The 25569-nt window shown below is 41.0% G+C and overlaps 1 protein-coding gene across 50 annotated transcripts in view; it reads right to left on the bottom strand.

Annotated features, from left to right (window-relative positions):
- LOC120522953 (sporozoite surface protein 2-like) overlaps positions 1-25569 on the bottom strand; it is a 117180-nt gene that overhangs the window by 20891 nt on the left and 70720 nt on the right. For 46 of the 50 annotated variants that reach the window (XM_039743806.1, XM_039743802.1, XM_039743803.1 and 43 more), the window contains 2 exons: positions 9343-9378; positions 270-308 (listed from right to left, as the gene is read on the bottom strand). In XM_039743806.1, coding sequence (XP_039599740.1) covers positions 270-308; positions 9343-9378 — 75 coding nt within the window. The remainder of the gene's footprint in view (positions 1-269; positions 309-9342; positions 9379-25569) is intronic. The other 4 variants (XM_039743805.1, XM_039743793.1, XM_039743775.1 and 1 more) reach the window with 1 other exon arrangement.

The raw sequence follows: 25569 nt of genomic DNA, 5'->3' as shown, positions 1-25569 counted from the left end.
ATTTGGAATAAATGTGAAGAAGGTCAGGTATTGATGCTAGTGGCACACAATTAAAAATTATATAAGACTTGGTTTTCCTAAGAAGTAAATTCAACATCATTGTCGTTCTTGAAAATAAGAAACGGTATAAAAAGAGTTTTTTTATGGAAACAAATTTCCATAAAGAAATTGTTTTAGCATTTGGTGAAATCCTATGAATTGTGCGTTGAAAACAATTATCATTTTATTGATCATTTTCATTATATTCAATATAGAAATTCATAACATACCTAAATCGTTGTCTTGATTAAGTTTTGATTTCCTTTCACCTACATCGAAATAATTAACAAAAATATGCACACTTACAAAAACCTTTTTAACAGGTCAAAAAGTTCAAAATCAATAAATATTTATTTGAGAAACAGTAATTTTGTAAATTGTAAAATTTTAAAAGGAATACCAGTAAAATGATAGGGGCAATACATGCCTATAAAAATAATCATCTAATATATAAAGTTACATCCACACTTTTATTAATATTTATTTCTTAAACTGATATTTGTCATTTGTGCATACTGAACATTGATTTTTGGTCCCTGAAGTTCTTAACTTAATCATTCAGTTTGATTGATTTTTACTTAATTTTAATTCAACAATAAAAAGCAACTACTCTGTCATGCCATGCTGAAAGTAAAATGTTTTGTTCATATATCTGGATAGAAGTGTGTTTGAACAGTAATTAAGAAATTGTACCAATAAAATGATGCTTTACTGTGAAATTGGAACTCTGCAAATGGTTCCTATGTTTCTGTATAAAACCTGTATGCTTATTTTTTGCAATATCTTTTGAATCAGAAAACTAAATATAAGGGGAGCATGTACCCAGAGCTATCTGAAATAAAAAGCTGCAAAACTAGTTTCAAAATGTGAGGGATTGTTATATAAATCATTGTGGAATGAAGAAAGGTAAATGAGACTTAAAAGTAACTAATGGAACATCACAAAACAATGCCTATTAACTGTATATTAATTGCATTAGAGGTACACTTTATTTAGAGGTATATTTCACAATTGAATACAGCATTGATTTTTTTCTTTATTCCCAGCTGTCAAAATTTATGGGACATAAGGAAGTCAGCATCTATTCCGGAAACAACTAATTTTACTTCTGTGTTTATGGAACCATCATCATATTTCTACAATGAAAATTAAGATGGATGACAGTACCAATTCTGCATGCCAATGGAAATAAAGTGAGGTGGCGACCTTAAGAATTTGTGGTAATTGCCAGTCAGTGCAGTCCAAATGTTATTCGATTTATAATAGAAATGGCATGGATTAGGGTGGTATTGTTCTGAAAGAGAATTCAAACAGATGTTGATAAATGTCCCCCTCGACATTCTGAAATCATCAAACCACTGTTTTTCATCAAAACTCTCTACATTCTACACCTTCTGTCCAGGTTCCCCTCAAATTTTCACAGTTTTCTGTGTACATATAAAGCATTGATAATTTTACCCAAAACAACAACTACAACCACATTTTTGGTTTATGCTTGCCATCATGAACAGACAAATTCAGAGACATCCTGAACTGAAAACAGTATTAATTTGTGGAGCAGGCAGTTATTTTGCTATTCATTTTTGCAATTCATGGTAGTCTATTAGGTCTCATTCATCTCACTGATTTTTGGAACTCTCCCTTTTATGAATGAGAGGGAGAAGCAGTTAAAACCATATATTTGATGGAATCAGTTTATTATGGCTGTGTATTAGTGTGATAGTTACAGTCGTGCATATTAAATTATTACTGATATTATGTATAAATGTTGGCGTATTTTTTGCCCTCTCTTTATGGTTTAAGGGAATAAACTGATTACTTTTTGGTCATTTTTGTTCATTTCTGTGATTATTTCTGACAATGAAAAAATTAACACACTTTATGCAGGATGCAAAATTAATTCAGAAACCATCCATCCACCCCATTATATCCTAACTACAAGGTCACAGGGGTCTGCTGGAGCCAATCCCAGACAACACAGAGCACAAGGCAGGAAACAAACCCCGGGAAGTGTGCCAGCACACATACACACACCCACACTCCAAGCACACACTAGAGACAATTTCGGATTGCCAATGCACCTAACCTGGAGAAAACCCATGCAGACACCGGGAGAACATGCAAATTCCACACAGGAAGGACCCGGGAAGTGAACCCAGGTCTCCTAACTGCAAGGTAGCAGTGCTACTATTGCGCAACCGTGCCGCCCCTAACATGAACATGCTTAAGAAAAATTGCATCATTTTGGAAGCATGTGAACAAAGCTGTAACATACATTCCAAGCACACAATCGGACTGAATCACCCATGCCAAGGTCAATCACTGTACTGTAGATCTCTTGGTTAAGACAAGGACAATTCTAACCAAGATGTACTTGAACCAATGGCGAAGGAGTTCCATATGAGGTAAGTTCACACTTTGACCTTTTTCTGTTCTTTATGAGTAATGTGCCTGGTCACATTATTTCAAATACTTTTTACATACTTGTTTCCTCAACTAACAATTCACTTACAAAGTGTCATACTATCAGGTATGGGATAATGAATAGGCTAAGCTAGGCTGCATCCTAGGGTTGACTGACTGTAGGCTTTAAAGGGTGAGCATAGGACTGAATGAAAAAGAAACGAAGCAACAGGAATGGTCCATGCTGCATCTTCCATGCACTTGACCAATCACATGATCGTAATAACTCTTTACCACCCACAGCTGATGCAAAAAAGATAAATGCACAAGAGGAAAGTTATGAATTAGATAAATTAGTGATGTATGCATAAGGGACAGCAGCAGGGGCAGCATGTAAAAGTATTCAGTTGAATGAAATTCCCCCTTGTTTGTCTCCTCAAAATACTTCATTGGATTTTATCATGAAAATAATATAATCTCAATTTATACATTTTAGTATTCCAAAAGTTTAGGAATTTGTAATGCCGGTTTAAGCAATCACATTTTACTGTTTTCAGTAGATTGCATTTTCTTACAGTGTTTGCTGCTCAGTTCTAAGCTCATAGTTTATTTGATAAATGTAATGGTGTTTCACATATTCCTGATTAGTGTGTTTTATTTGGAATGGAACAAACCAAAGATGTTGATGTTACCATTAAATTCATGTTGTTTTCACTTGGTGTGGGGCAGACAGCAAATACAGTGTGAGTTTCCCTTTTGTGCATTTACACCTTTTAAATCAACTGTATAAAATAAAAAAGTAATAGTACATTGGCTCCATGTGCAATTATGCCCTACCCACAAAAAACACAGATAGGCTAATGCAGCTTGACTGAATGTAAAAATAAAAAATAATAATAATTTTGTACAACACAGCATATTTTTTATTTTTCCATGCTAATGTTAGCAAATATTTTCAATAAAAAAGAAATAATAAAAAACTTTCCAGGGGTGTGGCAAACTGTTTCAATATTCATTAGCAAAATGCAAAACAGCATTTTTCAATCACATGGGCCCATAAAATAATAAATGAAGTAAAAAGGAAAATACCGTCATAAGTAACAGAGTTAGTTAAGTAAAATATTTTAAATAAAAAAGTAAATCAAAATATACTCATACATATTTAATTAAATGCATACATATTAAAAATTATGAATTAATTACAAAATTGACCACAGTTCTAGTTTTTTAACTTGACTAAAAAAGTAGACTGAAATTGTGTTTCAATGTTTTCCAAACAACTTAAAAAAAACCCAGAACATTGCCTGTTTTCATTGTGAAGATAAGAGGACCGATGGAACGTGGTGATAGCCATGAACAAGGCACATTTTAGAAGAAAAAATATATGACTTCAGTGCAGCAATAATGAGATTGCTGGTGCAGTACTGAAACACGTACATGCATTGTTTTACAGAATATGAGCACACAAACAAAGAAAGTCAACTGTTTATTCATTATTTTTAATTTTTGTCTTAACTTGGACATTTGCCTGCACGAGTAGATCACAAAAAATGTAATAATAATAATAATAATAATAATAATAATAATAATGGGTAAATGTTGCAATATAAATACAAAAATATAACGTAGCTATAAATTACTGCAGAAGACACTCTTTGTAGCTTTAACACTTGTAGGCAATTTGAGTACAATATGAGTTAACTAATCAGACTTGCTGTGTCATCACTCATATCTTTTAAGGTGGCCCATAGTATCAGTAACGACAATGTCAGCTACAGTAGTCAGAGAATGGTGCAACTCAGCTGGAGACACCATTTGAGACAGCACAGATCAAGAAGACAAATGGCTGCTCTAAATGTTGTTTTGTGGGTAGAATTGAACTTCTTAAACTGTTTTATTAATCAACATTTGATATTGAAATATAGGCTTCCCAAGAATCAAATAATGACTCTTTTTGATCTGGTGTGGCAAGAAATGGAAAGAGGAATGTAACATAATTTTGCCCTCAGTCCAACTGTGCAGCTTCTATCAGCTCTCTGTTTCTACATTTCTCAGCAAGGCTGCTGTGTCCAAATATGTACATTAGGCGACTAATTTACTATTGTACCATGCACACACCTATATATATTTCCACCCGTCTTAGAATGTAACATTCATGTAACTTTGCAATAGTCATTCAATATATATTTACAACACATAACCATACAAACGTTTCATACACACTATACGTCATATCAGTGAACACTTCCTTTCAAACTCTAAGAGTCAATAAATATTATGCAAACCCAAAAAAGGGTTAAAAAGAAATCTGTATTTCACTCTTGTTTCACATCCCAGAATGACATTCCAGTTGCTCAACCACTTTTCTTAACACACTCTGAAGTCTGTTGTTGTACCGATTACAGGTCCCTGATCTCAGCTCTCCTACAAAAACAAAGGGTTTTTCACACCTGTAAACACAACCTTCTGCATCCAGCTTGCTTAAGTGCAGAACGACTGTGATATTTAAGCTCACAGCAGAGAGTTAAATAATATTGCAGTTAGTTTAACTATCACCTCTTTGACAAGATGGATTCCTAAGTTAAAGTTTTGGTGATTATTTGCTTGTCCCAAACCTATTGTAGGTATGCTAGTGAAATTAATAAGCTAACATGCAATGTTACCATGTTACAGGTGATGTGTTTGTCATAACTGGGCTAAGTCTGAAAAAGTCAGGTGGGTGTTTCACAGAGCAGATATCTTTATAATAATAATTATAATAATGCAGCATCCCCGCCAGGTTGAAACCCAGGGGGAAAGTGACAGTTGGGCTGAGCAAGGGTGGGGAGAACGGCGCAGAGGACTGACATCAGGGGTATGATTGATGGTAAATGGTAGAAAAAAGGCTGCATCCTGAATGGAGGGGCTGGGATGGAGGCAGGGATTTTTTTGGTTTTCTGGATCGTTTCAGTGGGTGGGCTGAGTGGGATGTAAAGGTGGTGATACATGTGAGATCAGAGGTTTTGTTGTTTTTTTTGGGTTCATTAACAGTGTCTCTCATGGCCAGAACAATGAGAGATTCATAGACAACTGTAAATAGTTGAAGTTCAAAGTCGTTCATTTTTGCTTTTACAATCATGTATTTTTTTTACTGTTCCATTACACTGTTCTACGATTCCTATTTTGTCCTTCTGTTTTTCTTCCTTTTTGATCCTGACATGTTGATGTTGGTACAATAATAACAATAATAATAATAATAATAATAATAATCAAACATTGATGTATATGTTACTGTTTCTTATTTGTGGTATAATGTTTCTGGACAATATTATGACTTATTTGAGTGTTTGTGCCCTGTGACAAAGTGGTGTCCTGATTGGTTTGTATCTTAATTTGCATTCTATACTGTTGGGAAGGTGATGGGAGAAGGTTTGGGGGGAGTTGTACAAACTTGTGAAGACTGTTGGTGCATTGCCTCAACAAGTACTAGTAGCAACCACAGTGATATCACTGCCATATAATCAACACACAACTGTTTCAGTCCTTAGTACGATGGACTTAATTTTACTTTCTCACAGTGCTGCCAAAACCCATAAAAATGCCACATCAATGTTATAATGAAAGTAAATGCAAATTGTTTAATTTATTCCATCATGTGCAAGTAACGTTGCTTAACTTGTTTAAGTCAAAACACTTGCATGTAAAGAAGTACCAAAGATGACTGCCTGATAGATTCCTGTTCCTTGCTTTCTGTTTTATCGACGACTGGTAAAGAAAAAACAATTTCAGTATGAATATTAGGCTAAATTAGTCTTATTTGGACTACACTCTGGCCTGTAACCACTTAAAGTGCCCATAACCTTACAACCGAGTTTAATAACGAATTGAGATCACAGTTAAAAAATAAATGTCACCTAATGATTTATATAGGTTCTCCTAATATTATGAACAGACTCAGTCAATAGCAATTACATTTTTACCTTACGAAAGATAAAATACTGGTAATTTGTTTTTTGCAAATCTCTTGGCTTGGGTGAAATGCATGAGGAGTATTTTGGATGCTGGAAATTACAAAAAAGAAGGTTCTACCAGCCTTCAGCTAAAAAGACGAGCTCTGTTTCTAAAAAGTCAATTGGCCTTTGCCCACAGTCTTCTCTCACTATATAAGTAAAATGTATTATTTTTATCTTACTCTCAGAGAATTATCCTTCTTGCTGATTTCAACATCCATATTGACATTACTAAATCTAAACTGAGAAATGAATTCCTATCCTTACTGGACTGTTTTGACTTGACACAACATGTTGATTTTCCCACCCACTCTGGTGGTCATATATTGGATCTGATCTGCACTTCTGAACTATCTGTTGCCAATATTTACAGCACTGATTTGGGACTTTCAGACCATAAAGCAGTATTTTTCACTGTCTCACTGCCTTACTGCCTTTACCTCCTCTTACCTGTAAACGACAAATTTCTTACAGAAACCTTAAAATTATTTGTCCCTCTATCCTTTCTGGATCCATTTCTACAGATTCCCTACAGATTTTGTTTTTTCTGTCCACCCTGGCCATTGAACCTTACTCTTATTCGATGTTAATGAATGTTGATTTATTTTGTTTTCTTATTGTGTCTTTTATTTTTCTATTCTTTATTATGTAAAGCACTTTGAGCTACTGTTTGTATGAAAATGTGCTATATAAATAAATGTTGTTGTTGATTTCTGATCTTTTACTGTCTGCACCTATTCCGTTAACACTAGATAGCCATGTTGACCACTATAACTCAGCCCTTCACTCAGCATTAGATATAACAGCTCCTTTAAAACATAAGGAGGTTTCCTTTAAACGTTCAGCTCCTTGGTATAATTCAGAATTGCGATCTATGAAAGCAGCTGGTACAATACTTAAATCCTGCCTTCATGCCATAATCCCGACTGTTAAAACAATAATAAACTCATCTCTTGACACTGGCTCTGTCCCACTCACTTTTAAAATCGCTTCTGTAACCCCAATGTTAAAAAAGTCTGGTCTTGATGCTGACAATCTTAACAAATTCCGGCCTATTACCACTTACCTTTCCTGTCAAAAGCTCTTGAGCGTGTTGTAGCTTCCCAGCTCATCAATTACTTAACGTCTAATAATTTGATGGAACCCTTTCAGTCTGGTTTCAGGGTGCAGCACAGCTGTGAAACTGCTCTGCTACGGGTAATCAATGATTTGCTTATGGCAGCAGACTCTGGACAAACCAGCATATTAATTCTATTAGACCTCAGTGCAGCATTTGACACTGTCAGACATGACATTCTACTGTCCAGAATGGAGAACATGCTGGGTATTTCTGGCACTGCCCTCCAGTGGTTCAAGTCCTATCTGACTGATAGACAAGAGTTTGTTAGTCTTGGCAACAGCAGATCCAGCTTGGCGCCAGTCACACAAGGAGTTCCTCAGGGCTCTGTCCTCGGCCCTCTTCTCTTCTGTATTTATATGCTTCCCCTTGGCCATATTATTCGTAGCTATGGACTGGGCTATCATTTTTATGCAGATGATACTCAACTCTACTTCAATGTTAAAAGTGGAACTTCATCAGAGCTTTCTCAGCTCACAACCTGCCTTAGTGAAATTAAAACCTGGATGGAGCAGAACTCTTTAAAATTAAACTGCAACAAAACTGAACTCCTGCAAATTGGGACTAAAATGCAGCTTAATAAAATGAGCTCCTTCCCAGTCAATCTTGGTGGTGATCTCATCAGACCTGCCTCTACTGCAAAGAATCTTGGTGTCATTTTTGATTTCTCCCTTTGTTACTCCACCCACATAAATCACATTAAGAAACTTTCTTACTTTCACCTTCGTAACATATCCCGTGTTTGCTCCTTCCTCTCTTTTTCTAATGCTGAGAAACTTGTCCATGCTTTTATCACATCCCGCATAGATTATTGTAACTCGCTGTTGGTAAGTGCCCTTTCTAATCTTATATCACAGCTCCAGCTTATTCAAAACTCGGCTGCAAAGTCCTTACGTGAACCAGCAGCAGCGAGCACATCACACCCATCCTGCTCTGTCTTCAATGGCTCCCTGTGTCTTACAGAATCGAATGTAAAATTCTACTAATAACCAACAAAGCCCTAAATAACCTCGCGCCAAACTACATCAGTGACCTTCTCCATCACTATGTGCCTGCCCGCTCACTAAGGTCCTCTGATTCTGGTAATCTTGTTGTGCTCCACACTAATCTACACTCCATGGGTGACAGGGCCTTCAGCTGTATAGCGCCCAGACTCTGGAATGACCTACTGAAATTAATCAGGTCAGCTGACTCCATGAATTCTTTTAAAAAACAACTCAAAACTCATCTGTTCAGGAAGGCTTTTAGCTCTACTAGACTTCATTCCCCTTCTCTCAGTTTACCTCTCTGTCAAGATGCTCATGTAACCTGTGTGTGTGTGCTAGACCATCATTTCTGTTGTCTGTTAGGCTTTCTCTGAATTTACTGTCTTAATCTTCTTTATTTATTTATTTGCTTTGTACTATGCTATATACTGTATACCCTGCCAAAGCTTGATATATGTGGATTGGTTTCCTTTTACAATGCAGACAATGCAGCACAGCCTTTAAAGAAAATTTATTGTCCCATGAAGAAAACACTTGATTTGGTGCAATTGCCTCTTAAGTCCTCATATCTCAAGTCAATCTAGCATTTGAGGGTTGACATGGAAGTAGATGCTTGAAGTGGCAATCCACAGTGAGATCATTTGCAACAAATAACACATTGCTGTAAACATACACTAATGTTTCTTTGTCTCACTTTTGACACCTTGTTGACTCAATGCTTACACAGTTTCCAGCTGTTCTAGGAACATACAGGACTGCAACTATTAGGTAGATATAGCTAATAAAGTAGTTATTCAATGTTACATACCTTTTGATTCATTGTTGCAAAATGATCTAGCAGGTTCTGTTAAAAAAAAAAAAGTCACTTCCAAGAATTTCAACACCATAATGTGAAAAGAATATTAATGTTAAAGAGTTATACCTCAGCTGATGAAATATTAGCACAATTGTTACAACAGTGGTACTATACCTAAATCTATTATTATGACCACAAAATATTTTCATTTAAAAAAATGAAGTATATAACAATACAACATAAGTTTTTACTACAGCAAGATATCCAGCACAACACATCATGTCTATTCCTTATTTTGTAATGCATACGAAAAATATCAAGCCTTGATTTGAAAATGCCCCAACACAACACCTCCAAGGACTAACTAACTTGTTTTATAAATAAACATTTGTTTGTATGAAGAAAATTGTTTTAAACCTCGCTCAAAATTTACTCATGTCTAACTTTCCACTGTTTTCACATCCTTGTTTAGAGACTTGAAGGGGAATTGCCATCCTCATTCAAGCTAACAGAAAAGCCAGGTATTAAATAAAAGGTTTATAAGGCATATATTAAGCAAATTATCTTTGAATGCGTTCATGTTCCTTGTAGCAATTGTACTACAGGAGAAGAAACCAGGTTTCACTCCTTTCAGCTAAGAACAGGAAGATGACATTACAATGGGCATCTGGTATGTATTAAATTAATTTTGGTGCAAGTATATGAAAAGTCTTGCATGTAGAGTCTCAAAATCTATATAAATAAAACTGTTTTGTATGTCTGTTTGTTTATTTCCGAATCATGCTGAACCAATTTTCAGAAAGTTTTAATGTTGTTACCATTAGTTCAGCATAAAGCATAGGCCAAAGACAGAGTGAAATGGAAGGGGGAAAACCAAAATCGAGCTGACACAGGGACTACAATTTCCATCAGACAGAAAGAGTGGACAAATATTTCTACCGGGCAAAGTGGGGTCTCACTTAAGGCCACAGGTAAAGCATTTACTTTTCCAGTAACTTAGTTAATTTTATTGTCTTCTGTCTAAGAGTAATTAAAATCTTGTGTTTAGCCATGTTGAATTTCTAGAAAGCTATTTTTCCCTGTTTATTCATATTTTTGGTAATGCCGACTATATCAACTATTACTCTATATATAAACTAGACAATGGTCCCATTGGCTCAAAACTGACAGCACACTATATTATATAGCCCTACATCACAGAGGGTGTTTAGTTTGCTTCTATTCACAGATAGTTACCATGAATGAGTTATAAGACAGGCAATCCTTTTTCATGTGTTGTATTTTTAGGCTATAAATTTTATTGAATCATCAAATTATTTAAATAGAAGATATGCTTCTTTGTCTAGTTCTTGTAATCCTATGCTAGGTTTACAGCATATTTTCTTGAAGTGGAAGAACAGCAATGTCTAAAATATGGAAAAAAAAATCTCACAGTGGAAGTCTAAGGAAACTGAAAAATTAAAGCTAACATCTACATAGATCTTAATATGGCTTTGGAGCATGTGCATTACTCAGCTTTTATTTGAAATAAAATGTCCAGGTATGTTAATTGGATCCTGGCTTTCTATTCTCTGTAGTGAATCACAGGTTTCCTCTTGTCCTGTGTTGGAACACTTGGCTAAAATACTGCATGTTTTAAGAGGGAATTCACTCCAACAAGAATATAATGAATCCTTCCAGGAGTCAATGTTAAGCATTTTTTGTTAAGTAGATCCTGTAATGCCCATTCTCCACCATTTAAATATCACCTGCTTCATGTAAATATATGTTAAGTCAATATTTCAGAAGAAAAGTTGAATATGAGAAGGAATATAGAATGTCACTATTCATTTCTTAATTCATTTCATTGCTGTGTTCACCCTCCTATTTTAGGTGAGAGTAGCTTATAGTACCATAGCTGGCATCTAAAGGTTTATATGAATGCAAACACCTCGGTTTTGCATATCCCGTTGTGCTGTACCCTAAATCTGAAAATTATTTACAGTTTCAAAAAGGACTGAGCTGACAGTCTCAGACTGTAAATTATTTATTTGAATCAATTAATTTCTTACAGCAAGCCATCATTTAAAATAATTTAAAGAACTATATGTTGGCTTTGAGATGCATAGACTAATCTCTCTCTTTTTCTTGTGCTTGCTCATAAGACCAGAGAGAAATGTTTAGGATGCCTCCATTGTGAGGCTATAAGCAACTTCTCTGCCAAAAGAGCCAACACTAAGTGTTACTAAGAAAGGTAAAGAGGAAAAGTCCAGCAATAACAATGTTTGAAGATACAGAGTGATACAGAGACAGAGTTGAGAAGAGGGACACAGCAACATGGGGCCAAAGAGATGCCAAAGGACAGATGTCACAACACAACGACATATAGCATGTTTTCATACAGATGATGTAGCACAAAGTGCTTTACAAGATGAAGAAAAAAAAGGAAAAATATAAAAATTAGGCAATACTAATTAACAAAGAATAAAGTAAGGTCTGATGGCCAGGGAGGACAGAAAAAACAAAAAAAAACTCCACAACATGTAGAGAAAAGTTCCAAGTCTTGAGGGTGCTAAGGTGACATATGGGATAAAGGACCAGGCCCATTAAAGGTTGTAGGGTTTAATCAAAGTGCATTTTTAAAATGTGCTGGTGGTCAGAATTTTTTTTTCCTTTATTAATTTTATTGCAATCCATACAAAGCAATCAAGTTTTTACAAAAAGAAAAACTGAGTTAAGAACAGATCGATCCCCACCCCAAGAGAGAAAGCAAGCCAAACGGAGTAAAATTTAAGGCTTGTAAACATACCTAAGTTAATAAATTCTCTGTGCTTTATGAGCTTATTTTAAAATATTACTGATTAGATCCTGCCATGTTTTGAAAAAAGTCTGTACGGATCCTCTAACTGAGTATTTGATTTTTTCCAATTTCAAATAGTATAAGACATTGGTTTCCCACTGCGTGCCAAAAGTGTAGTGAATGCAATCACAGTTTGTTTGTCTTTCTCCACTTTAAACCCCTCTGGAAGAACCCCAAACACAGCTGTTAATGGGTTAGGAGGGATTGTGAGTCCAAGGCTGTCTGAAAGATAATTAAAATTTTTTGTCCAGAATAATGTTAATTTGGTGCAGGCCCAGAACATGTGACCCAGTGAGGCTGGGACTTGGTTGCAGTGTTCACAGGTTGGATCATGCCGTTTTAGTCGAAACAGATGCGCTCGATATATAATTTTGAGTTGTGTAATTGTATGCGTTGTGCATATGGACTACTTTCCACTCCTTTTCTGATATATTAATTGAGAGATCTTTTTCCCAGTGTCCTCTTGGATCTTTGAAAGGGAGGGATTGTAAAATGATTTTATATATTGTAGAGATGGTGTCTAAGTCCATGAGATTGAGCAATATTTTTTCCAGCATGGATGAGGGTGCAAGATGAGGAAAATCGTGAATGTTCTGTTTAACAAAGTTCCTGATTTGAAGATAAGTGAAAGAAATGTGTAGCTGGAATGTTAAATTTGGAATGTAATTGTGCATAGGATGCAAAGACGTTGTCTATATAAAGATCTCTAAGCAAGTTAATTCCAAATTTTTTCCAGATGTTAAAAACTGCATATGTTTGAGAAGGTTGAAAGAGGTGGTTCTCTAGCAGAGGTGCCACAGATAGAAGCTTCTCCGTCTTAAAATGCTTTCTACATTGGTTCCAGATTCTAAGTGAGTGGAGCACAATTGAGTTATTAGTGTATTGCCGATAACGTGTGTTTATTGGAGCACAGAGCAAGGAATACAAAGAAGTACTGCAGGATTTTACTTCTATTGTGGACCAAGCCTGTGTATGTTCTTCTATTTGTGTCCAGGTTCTTATTGCCTGTATATTTGCTGCCCAGTAATAAAACTGGAAGTTAGGTAGAGCCATGCCGCCTTCTGCCTTTTGACTTTGTAGGGTCGCTCTTTTGATGCGTGGATGTTTTGAATTCCAAATAAATGAGGTTATTGTTGAATCTAATTGCCTAAAGAATGATTTATTAATGTATATTGGAATGTTTTGAAATAAAAGGAGCTTAGGAAGAATATTCAACTTAACAGTGTTAATTCTTCCAGCAAATGTGAGATGAAGGGTTGACCATCTATGCAAGTCTTATTTAATTTTTTCCATGCAGATGGCGAAATTATGTTGATATAGAGCTTTATGTTTACTTGTGATGTTTACCCCTAGGTATTTAAACTGTTCTGCAATGATAAAAGGTAGGGCATCTAATCTAATATTATATGCTTGAGAATCTGTATATACAGTACCATATCATCTGCATATAATGAAATTTTCTGTTCCAGTCCTTCTCTGCTAATCCCCTTTATCTGATCAGTATTTCGACAATGTATTGCCAGTGGTTCAATGGCAATTGCAAACAGCGTGACAAGGGCATCCTTGTCTTGTGCCACGTTCTAGTTTAAAGTAGTCTGAGCAAATGTTGTTGATGCAAACTGAAGCTTCTGGGTTAGTATACAGTAATTTAATCCATGCACAAATGTCCGGGCCAAACCCAAACTTCTCCAATGTAGTAAAAAGGTATTTCCTTTCAATCATGTCGAATGCTTTTTCTGCATCCAATGATAATAATATTTCTGGGGTGTTTGATTTAGTTAGTGAGTATATTACATTAAACAGGCGTCAAGATTTGAAGATAAGTGTCGGCCCCTAATAAATCCAGTTTGGTCTTGTGATATTACCGAGGGAGCACTTTCTCTATCCTTCTAGCTATGATTTTAGAGAGTATTTTAACGTCGCTATTCAGAAGTGAAATTGGTCTGTATGATGCACATTGTAATAAGTCCTTATTTTGTTTTGGAAAACAGTGATTAGTGCTTGGCGAAAGGTTTGTGGAAGAGATTGGTTATCTCTGGCTTCTGTAAATGTTGCTAATAGGAGGGAGCTAGCTGAGCTGAGAATTTCTTGTAAAATTCTGCAGGGTAGCCATCAGGGCCTGCTGCTTTCCCGCCTTGGAGTGACTTTATAGCATCTAGTAATTCTGATAATGCCAGAGGTTTATCAAGTTCCTCCACACTAAAAGTGCCTATTTGTGGTATCTGTAATGTATCCAGAAATGCATTAGATTGTGTATTGTCTTCTTTAAACTCAGTAGTATATAGGGATTTATAGTAGTCTCTGAAAGTGTGCATTATATTTTTGTGTTCGATGATTTTATCTCCGTTCGTTTGGTGATTACGAGATTGCGTTGCACTTCTTGCTTGTGAATTTGTTGAGCTAAAAGCTTATTAGCTTTCTCTCCATGTTCATAGTAATGATGTCTGGATTTATAATGATAAGTTGTTCAGTTTCTTTGGTTGTCAAGAGGTTTAATTCTGAATGTAGAGCCTGCCTTTCCTATGTAGAGTCTCGCTTGGTAGTCTGGCATGTTCTTCATCTATTTTAGTAATTTCGCTTTTATCTCTGCTACTTTCTTGGCTTCGGATTTATTTCTGTGGGAAAGATATGAGATAATCTGTCCTCTTAAGAAGGCCTTAAGAGTTTCCCAGAGTATTCCTGCAGAGATCTCGGGGATGTATTTGTCTCTAGAAAGAATTTGATTTGTTTGGATATAAATTCAGTACAATTCTCGTCAGCTAATAGAAGCGGGTTGAGGCCATCTGCGGGTGAGTGTATGGGGCTTAGTAATTTTAGCTCCAAGACCATAGGTGCATGGTCAGAAATAACAATAGCATAGTATTTGCAAGATTTAATCACAGGCAAGAAGTTATTGTCTATAAAGAAGTAATCAATCCTTGAGTAGCAATGATGTACTGGTGAGTAGAAAGAATATGTTCTTGAATTTGGGTTTAAAAACCTCCAGGGTCTGATAAGTTGTGATCAGTTATAAACTTTGTAATTATCTTTGTGGTGTTAGATGCCGTTCCCCTGTGGAGGAAGTCCTATCTAAAAGTGGATTTAGAACACAATTAAAGTCCCCAGCCATTATAACTTTATGAGTGTTCAGATTGGGAATGGATTCGAATAAATTTTGTATAAATTCCTTATCATCAACATTAGGTGCATAAACATTTATCAAGATCATTTTACAGTTAGATAAGTCTCCCATGACCATTACATATCTCCCTTCAGGATCCAATACTACATCTGATGCTACAAATGGTACTGTTCTATGTATGAGAATTCCCACACCTCTAGTTTTCTTTGTAAAACTAGAATGGAACATTTGGCCAGTCCAGTCTTTTTGCAGCCGAAACTGATCCTTACTTAGTAAGTGGGTCTCTTGTAAAAATACTATTTTAGCGTTTAGACCTGTTAGGTGAGAGAGTACTTTCTTTGGTCAGAATTTTTTTACAATATGTTTTGGAAAATGTTTCAGCCCAAAAATGGATTGTTAGTGAGGTCCAGAAATGGATCTCAGAGGAACTTTAGTAATTAGTGAATAAAAAAGGCATTCTGGTTTGGAGTATAAGAGGGGGATATGGCAAAACAGAAAAGAAGCTGGACAGGAAGAGCAGACATTAATTTAACGAGACTCAACATGCGTTAAAGACAACCCTAGGCTGAAGAAAGAAGAAGGAATTGGAGAAAACTGAACATCTCAAACTGAGTGTCTGGACTGTCTCGGTCCCTCTATCCAATCCCTCCATTTGAATGGGCAATGCCCTGTGCAGCCCATGAAGGAGAGAGATGGGGCAAACATATATGTGATTTATTGTCATCTTAACATATGTACACAATAATTCGGCTTACATACAAATATATAATTATTTTATTTTTAGCTTGTACTGGGATGAGGAGGCAAAATAGAAAATGTAAATCAAGGTCTTTTTAAAATGTACACATCTATAGACAAACTAAAACTATATTACAACTTAATGTCAGTCACAAAAATGTTTTATGTAGATAAGAAAACGTCTGGTTACAGATAATAAGAGTGGGAAAAAGTGGATGTGAGGGACAGCTGGTAGCTCAACCCGGCCGGGATGCCCAAATGATGAAAGGGTGGGGGAAAGCAGCTTTTCCAGGACACTGCCTCCCCCAAAACACTAGATGGCAGCTCCCGGAGTACAGCGGTGCCCCAGATTCCCGCACGGCATCCTGGGACTTTGAGTCCGGTTTCTCAGCCCTAGTTGGGTGCCGTGGGTGCCGCCAGGGGGAGCTGTGAAAGGACCTGGAGAGTCATGCTTCCCTTGCAGACTGGAAATACTAGGACACCATCAGGACAGAAGCCCCAAAGTACTTCCGGGCTGATTAAAGAATTGGGATTCTCCATCTGAGCCAGAAGTGCTGGCAAGTCACGTGGGAGGAAGAACAGAAGCACTTCAGGGTCAAGGACTATTTTAAGGACTGTTGCAGACCCAGTGAGTGAGCTGGAGTTGGGAGGAGTGTGGCAGAGCTTGCTGGGAGGTGTAGAAAAAAGAATTATTTTTGTTATTATTATTATTATTGTTATTGAGAATATTGTATATTCACTTGCCTGTTTATTGTGGCTGGGGTGCTTTGGAGGCACTGCTTAAAAGAAGAAGAATTAAAGAACTTCTTATTGCTTTTACCCTGTGTCTACGTCTGTCTGTTGGGTTTAACGAGGCAACAGCGCCCCAAGCGTTTCACAGCGTACATATTTAAAAGCAGTGTTAATTGGGCAAATGTTATCTAAATAAAATGAAATGAAGCTTATACACCTGCTTTTGTCTACTATGTGTTCTTTGAATCTTTCTTCTTAGCCAAGCCACCTGGAAACAGCTGAAGAGGCAGAAAGAGAGCTGTTCAGCAGACAAGAAACATCCATGTGGCGAATTACACTAGAACTAAAAGCAAAAACGCAGTCTTTCTGTAAAATTCAAGTGCTTAGCTCCCCAATGCTTGTTTTGAGGTGTGCAATTGTACATGTGCTTCTGAACAGCCATCAGGCTGTGAGATAAAATAAGACACATAGCACTGCTTTGCAAATAATATGAATGTTATTGTACTGGCACTGTGTAACATAAAATATAACAGACTCCAATTTTTTTATTTTTACAGATTCTGAAGTTTACTATAGAAAAAACATTGCACACAACTTGTTAAAAATGAATATGTTCACCCTGTGAACGCTGGCCCAGACACAGGCAGACGGACAACATAGTTTCACCACACACCCTTTATTATATACAATATTTACAGTTTTCGTGCACTACCAACCCCAGTGCCTCCTGCACCATCCCCAAAGTCCAGGCCACACAGTCCTTTTGTCTTTCTCTCCTGGCCGCCTCCAGTCCTCACTCCAGCTCTGTCTTGCTTCCTCCCGACTCTCGCCAGTGACTGGAGGGAGGCAGCCCCTTTTATGGGAACCCGGATGGGCTCCAGCTGCTTCCTGGCACTCCTCCACAGACACGCCCTTGTGTGGCGGAAGTGCCGGCTGCGCACCCGGAAGCCGTCCAGGTGTCCCCTGTCGTCTTCCCCCCAGCACTTCCTGGTGTGGTGGAAGTGCTGGGCTCCAGGGTTGTTCAGGCAGCGGGGCGCTGCCTGGCGGTGGCCACGGGCCCCTACAGGGCTGGGATTCCATGCCCCTTACTCGAGGCCACCAACATAACCAGGGCGGACACCCCCTCGTGGTCTAGTGGAGGTACAGGCCCTCATCCGGTCCTACTGGGCGTCCCGACCGGGCTCCTGCCTTGGCCGGATGTGGCAGATGATGGTCTGGAAGTGGGGCGCCGCCTGGTGGTGACCACGGGCCCCTACAGGGCTGGGCTTCCATGCCCTCTACCCGAGGCCACCAGCGTAACCAGGACGGACGCCCCCTCGCGGTCTGGAGGAGGTACAAGCCCTCCTCTGGTCCTCCTGCCCCCGCCAGCCACAGTGCCCCACCGCTAGCGAAGACACGGGTCCGAGCGACACTCCCCGAAAGGGCAGCACGTCCCCAGAGAGGGTCCTACTCTGTCCCCAGGGTCCAACACGGCACCCTGGGACATCTGTCTTCGGCACCCTGTCCGGTGCCCACGTGCCCCTCTGGTTTGTGCCGCTCCTGTCTCCACCGTCCCCACCAGCTGTTCCAGGAGGGCAAGTCCCAGATGACGTCGGGTCCAGGACTCGTCGGGGCTTCGAACCTGTGAAATAAGCAAAGGAAGGGCCAGAAGCACTGCCTGGATACTTGCCCCGAGCATCCTGTCGGTCCCTGTACCAGCAGCGCTCCGCCCCCCAATCGACAGCCCACGACTTGCCTGTTTGGGTCCTCCGCCGCAGGTTCCCTGCCCATCCTTTTGGTGTCAGCAGGTCCGCTCTCGCAGGCGGCTCGCCCAGCCGCCCAGGGGTTTCCCTCTGCCACCGCCGAGGACGGCCTTCCTCCCGACGCTCGCACCCAGCGCAGCGCCCCTCCTATCGGAGGAACCGGCATTCACCCTTCGGCTCCTCCTTCTCCTCTTGGACGGCCCGACGGTCTGGGTCTGAGCATGGCAAGAGCTCAAATCCAGCCCTGTCTGCGTCCAGGCAGAGCGGCAGGCGACAGCTGCGGGTTTGAGCGCAGGGCGCTAGGACCCAGGGCACTCATCAGCCCCGATCCTACCAGCCCCTGCCTGCTCGATCCCCACGCCTCACAGACTGTTAGCCCCATCGCATCCGCTGTTGGGGAATTTCCTACTTGATGCCGGTCCTCCTTCGGAAAGTCACGGCTATTTTCGGCAAATCCCCCCTCATGCTTTATGGGGACGGCAATACTTACCACCCCCGTGGTGCTTTGCCTGCCTCCGGTTCCAGCGCCGCGCCGATTCTCCGTCTCCCACGGCATCTCTCCTGACGCGACCGCCTTCCCCGTCAGCTGCTCCAAACGAGTGGTGAGAGCACTCAGCACTTGTTCCAAAGGCGAACACATAGAGACGGACGGTGGTGGGCTTACCTGTCCATCAGCCCCACTCCCCGCCTGTCTCCTGTGGGCCAGCCCCTCTGGCCCAATCGGGTTTCTCGTAGGCACAAGACTGGCATTCCTTGGCCCCGCCTACATCCAATCCTCGGCGGGCACGCAAGACACACCAGCCAATCCCGTGCCTGTCAGCGGGCGGGACATCCGGCCCGTGGCCATCTTGTCTTCCCCACTCTGGGTGCGGTGACGTGCCTCCTTACAGCTACACAGCTGCTGCGGCTTTTCAAGTTGCAGCGGCTCCACCTCGCAGCCTCCGCTGCTGCCGCCACCGCGCTGCCGACAAACAAGGTTTAGTCTACCCCGAAGGGCCGATTACTGCAGGGCAGGGCACTCACCTCCCGGATCCCGTCATGCCGAGGCCCTTGCCTCGGTGTGGCCTCCTGTGTAGCAATGCCGGCTGGGCCGCCCTTCATGACAGCGCGGCTCTTGGAGCCCACTGCACTCTGGCAACGTTTGGCTCTCCTTCCCTGCACCCGGGGATGGCCAATCCGCGGACCGGCGGTGGTCCCTGGGCGACCTGGCCCGCGTGGTTGTGCACGGGCCGCTCCCGTGGCCGGTGTGTGGGGTCCGCTGCTGTGCCGGGCCGTCCACAGACTTATTAAACATGAATGCAGGTCCCCGTCTTGTACCAGACGTCCCATCCTGCCGACTACGCCACTGTGAACGCTGGCCCGGACACAGGCAGACGGACAACATAGTTTCACCACACACCCTTTATTATATACAATATTTACAGTTTTCGCACTACCAACCCCAGTGCCTCCTGCACCGATCCCCCAAAGTCCAGGCCACACAGTCCTTTTGTCTTTCTCTCCTGGCTGCCTCCAATCCTCATTCCAGCTCCGTCTTGCTTCCTCCCGACTCTCGCCAATGACTGGAGGGAGGCGGCCCCTTTTATGGGAACCCGGATGGGCTCCAGCTGCTTCCCGGCATTCCTCTGCAGACATGCCCTTGTGTGGCGGAAGTGCCGGCTGCGCACCCGGAAGCCGTCCGGGTGTCCCCTGTCGTCTTCCCCCTGCACTTCCTGGTGTGGCGGAATTGCTGGGCTCCAGGGTTGTTCAGGCAGCGGGGCGCCGCCTGGCGGTGGCCACGGGCCCCTACAGGGCTGGGCTTCCATGCCCCTTACTCGAGGCCACCAACATAACCAGGGCGGACACCCCCTCGTGGTCTGGTGGAGGTACAGGCCCTCATCTGGTCCTACTGGGCGTCCCGACTGGGCTCCTGCCTCGGCCGGATGTGGCAGATGATGGTCTGGAAGTGGGGCGCCGCCTGGCGGTGACCACGGTTCTCTACAGGGCTGGGCTTCCATGCCCTCTACCCGAGGCCACCAGCGTAACCAGGACGGACGCCTCGCGGTCTGGAGGAGGTACAAGCCCTCCTCTAGTCCTCCTGGGCGTCCGGTGCCACAACCCATATAAACCTTCAAATGCCATCTCACTCAAAATTCATTGGTTCCTAGAGAGGTCTGATGGGCAATTTGTCACTGGAGAGATACATTGTATTCAATCTGTTAAACTGAGCAAATTGGGTAAACTAAGCCTACAGCTTGTTGACAACTCATTTTTTATTAACATTGCATTACATTTTTAAAATCAGCTTACTCCAATTTTGCAATCTACAAGTGACAACTTATAATCCACAAAAGTTGCAAAAATTGTATTTTGTTGCAACTTTTTGTATACAATGTAAGGGATAGCCACCAGCCCAACCTGGCCGAGATGCCCAAGAGATGGAAGGATGGGGTAAGGCACCTTCATTAGGGCACTGCTTTCCCCAGAACACTAGATGGCAGCTCCCAAGGATTGCAGCAGTGCCCCCGATCCCTCCGGGGCACCATGGGACTTGCAGTTCTACATCTCAGCCCTGTTGGATACCATGGGTGCTGCCAGGGGGTGTTATGAACGTGAAGGAGCCACATGGCATGCGGTTTCTGCCAATATAAGAGTACTTGACTGACCTCACAGGGAGGAGCCACAATCGTGTAGAAGGTGGACAAAGCTTGCTGGGAGGAGTGGAGGAGAAAGAGACAGAAAGAAGAATAATTGTCTGTTGAGCCTGTTACTTACTTGTGACTGTGGTGGTGGTAAACGCTTTGGGAAGAGTTCCCTTAAAATAAATATGCTCTTTGTGCTTTAAATTTGTGCCCTGTGTCTGTTGTGTTGGGTTTGAGGAGCAACAGTGTCCACAACAATAACTGCATGAAATCTGTGCTCTATTAACATTGCTAACATCACTTTTTTATGGTCTGTCAAAGTATTCCTACAGTCGTTTTCTCCCGTATAATCATTAGCAACACCATCAATGAAAATGTATCAGCTAACTCTCGAGCAGGCCAAACATGTCAAAGACTTCCTGAATCTTTTTACTGCTTTACTGAATTTGTTTCAATAACACTTTGTTCCAGAATATGGTATCTTTTTAGATAGATAGATAGATAGATAGATAGATAGATAGATAGATAGATAGATAGATAGATAGATAGATAGATAGATAGATAGAATGAACTTTATTTTGCTTTTTACAAAAGCTCTTCAAAGGAGAAAATTAAAAAGAAAGAAAATCTCTGATCTTGCAGTCACAGTCACAGTGAGGCATTACGCAGACATATTACCATTGGAATAAAGGAGCCCTGATATTGTTTCATGACACACTTCTGCTGAATAATTTGTTGGCTGAAAAGTACTCAGTTTTAGAGAGAGGATGTGCAGCATTGTTCATAATAGCATTCAGTATTGTTTTAATTTCTCTTTTGCTATGGCCTCCAGGGGGTCCAGAGAGTGTCCCAAAAGCAAGCCTGCCTTTTTAAGCAGCTTGTTGATTCAGTGGGCCTCTCTTGAAGTGATGTTATTGGCCCAGTACACCACAGCATAGTAAACTACATTGACCGACACTGAATTATAGAAGATATGAAGGATGTCACTTCCCACTTTAAATAAACTCAGTCTCCTAAGGAAAAAGAGCCTGCTCTGCCCTTTCTTATATAGTTCTTTTGTGTTCCAAGACCAGTCCAATATGTCATTAATGTGGAACCCCAAGCACTTGCATGAGTGGACTACCTCTAACATCCACTCCCTGAACAGTGACTGGACACAGATGCTGTTTGGTGCAGTGAAAGTCAGTAACCAGTTCCTTGGTTTTGCTGACGTTAAAATGCAGACAATTCTATTTGCGCCAAGAAACAAAGTTCTCCACCTGACTCCTCTCCTCTGTCTCGTCCCCTTTATCAATACACCCCATACGTGCAGATTCATCTGAGAATTTCTGCAAGTGACATGACTTGGTGTTATATTTGTGGTTGGAGGTTTACAGAGTGACATGAAAAGAAGACAGGACTGTTACTTGTGGTGCTCCAGTGTTGTTCACATCCTCACATTTAATGATTCAGTTGTTAGCACTCTTCTGTGAACAGCTGATACTTTAACTTGTGTGTGGTGGAATTTGCTGGTCATTTTAGAGGTGTTTATTTTAGAAATGTCTAATCTGAATTTAACAGTAATTCCATTATTAACCACACTTACTTTTTCTGTCCAACCAGGCCATTGCTGAATTTAAAACAGTGATGTCTTATTCTTTCATTTTGTTCTAAATTGTTGATTTAAATAAATGCCAGTTCTCTGTGCTATGACTGAATTACTTGTTTGTTTCCTCATACAAATGGTTTAAGAGGTACAGTATAAACTTCAAAAAGTTGAGCAAAGACTATGCATTCACAGCTCTTTTATCCCAGCCACAGGGGATGAACAAAGCAGTGTGTATCTTCCTGCCAGTCCCAAGCCTGGATAAATGGGGAGGGTTACATCAGGAAGGACATCGGGTGTAAAATTTTGCCAGATCAATATGCGGACAACAATATAAATTTCCATACGGGAACGGTCGAGACCCCTGTTTAACAACGGTCTGAAGCTGGAAACTGAAGGTGTGATGATGAATGTTGTCAATGCATATGCCCTGTAAATTGGGTGTTCGATGGATGAGAAATAAGATTTTTGGAGTGAGTTGGATGAGGTGATGGACAGTGTACCCAAGGGACAGAAAGTGGTGACTGGTGCGGATTTCAATGGACATGCTGGTGAAGGTAACAGAGGAGATGAGGAGGTGATGGGTAGGTATAGAGTCAAGGAGAGGAAAGAAGAAGGTCAAAGGATATTGGATTTTGCAAAAAGGATGGGCATGGCTGTGGTGTATACGTATTTTAAGAAGAGGGAGGAACACAGGGATTATAGCCTATGCAGAAGAGACAATCTGAAGGAGATTAAAGACTGCAAAGTGGTGGCAGGGGAAAATGTAGTTAGGCAGTATAGGATGTTGGTCTGTAGGATGACGGAGATTGAGAAGAAGAGGAGGAGAGGGAGGGAACAGCAAAGGATCAAATGGTGGAAGTTGAAAAAGGAAGACTGCAAGAGGTAAGACAGACACTGGGTGGCTGTGAAGAGTTACCAGATAGTAAGCAAGAAGGGTGCTTGACATCTGGACAGAGGAAGGAGGAAAGGAAACCTGGCTGTGGAATGGGGAAGTGCAGGAGAGTATACAGTGGAAGAGGATGGCGAAGAAGAAGTGGGATAGTCAGTGAGATGCAGAAAGTAGACAAGTACAAGGATATAAGGTGCAAGGTGAAGAGAGGGGTGGCAAAGGCTAAAGCAAAGGCATATAATGAGTTGTATGAGAGGCTGGACACTAAGGAGGGAGAAAAGGACCTGTACCGATTGGCTAGACAGAGGGATCGAGCTGGGAAAGATATGCAGTATGTTAGAGTGATAAAGGATAAAGATGGAAACATACTCACAAGTGAGGAGGGTGTGTTGAGCAGATGGAAAGAGTACTTTGAGAGGCAGATGAATGAAGAGAATGAGAAAGAGAGAAGGTTGGATGATGTGGAGATCAGGAAGTGCAACAGATTAGCAAGGAGGAAGTAAGGACAGCTATGAAAAGGATGAAGAATGGAAAAGCCATTGGTACAGGTGATATACCTGTGGGAGCAAGGAGGTGTTTAGGAGAAATGACAGTGGAGTGTTTAACCAGATTGTTTAATTGAATCTTGGAAAGTGAGAGGATGCTAGAGGAATGGAGAAGAAGTGTACTGGTACCGATTTTTAAGAATAAGGGGGATGTGTAGAGCTGTAGTAACTACAGGGGGATAAAATTGATAAGCCACAGCATGAAGTTATGGGACGGTAGTGGAAGCTAGGTTAAGAAAGAAGGTGATGATTAGTGAGCAGCAGTGTGGTTTCATGCTAGGAAAGAGCACCTCAGATGCAATGTTTGCTCTGAGGGTGTTGATGGAGAAGTATAGAGAGGCCCAGAAGGAGTTGCACTGCGTCTTTGTGGACCTGGATAAAGCATATGACAGGGTGCCTTGAGAGGAGTTGTGGTATTGTATGAGGAAGTCAGGAGTGGCAGAGAAGTATGTAAGAGTTGTACAGGATATGTAAGATGGAAGTGTGACAGTGGTGAACACTGCAGTAGGAGTGACGGATGCATTTAACATGGAGTTGGGATTACATCAGGGATCGGCTCTGACCCCTTTCTTGTTTGCAATGGTGACAGACAGGTTGACAGACAAGATTAGACAGAAGTTCCCTTGGACTATGATGTTTGCTGATGACATTGTGATCTGTAGCAAGAGTAGGGATCAGGTCGAGGAGACCCTGGAGAGTTGGAGGTTTGCTCTAGAAAGGAGAGGAATGAAGGTCAATAAGAATAAAACAGAATACATGTGTGTGAATGAGAGGGAGATCAAAGGAATGGTGAGGATGCAGGGAGTAGAGTTGGTGAAGATGGATGAGTTTAAATACTTCGGATCAACAATTCAGAGTAACAGGGATTGTGGAAGAGAGGTGAAAAAGAGAGTGCAGGCAGGATGGAATGGAAAAGAGTGTCAGGAGTGATTTGTGACAGGCCTGTATCAGCAAGAGTGAACGGGAAGGTCTACAGGACAGGAGTGAGACCAGCTATGTTATATGGGTAAGAGACGGTGGCACTGACCAGAAAGCAGAAGACAGAGCTGGAGGTGGCAGAGTTAAAGATGCTAAGATTTGCATTGGGTGTGACGAGGCTGGACAGGATTAGAAATGAGTACATTAGAGGGTCAGCTCAGGTTGGATGGTTGGGAGACAAAAGTCAGAGAGGCGAGATTGCATTGGTTTGGACATGTGCAAAGGAGAGATGCTGGGTAGATTGGGAAAAGGATGTTAAGGATAGAGCTGCCAGGGAAGAAGAAAAGAGGAAGGCCTGAGAGGGTTTATGGATGTGGTGAGAGAGGAGATGCAGGTGGTGGGTGTAACAGAACAAGATGCAGAAGATGGGATGATATGGAAGAAGATGTGGCAACCCCTAACAGGAGTTAAAGAAGAAGAAAATGCATTCACAGCTCTTTTATTAC

This window comes from Polypterus senegalus, chromosome 2 (assembly GCF_016835505.1).
Source record: "Polypterus senegalus isolate Bchr_013 chromosome 2, ASM1683550v1, whole genome shotgun sequence".
Lineage (NCBI taxonomy): Eukaryota > Metazoa > Chordata > Cladistia > Polypteriformes > Polypteridae > Polypterus > Polypterus senegalus.
The sequence above is the reverse complement of the archived record's forward strand: the minus strand, read 5'-3'. Positions and strand labels throughout refer to the sequence as shown.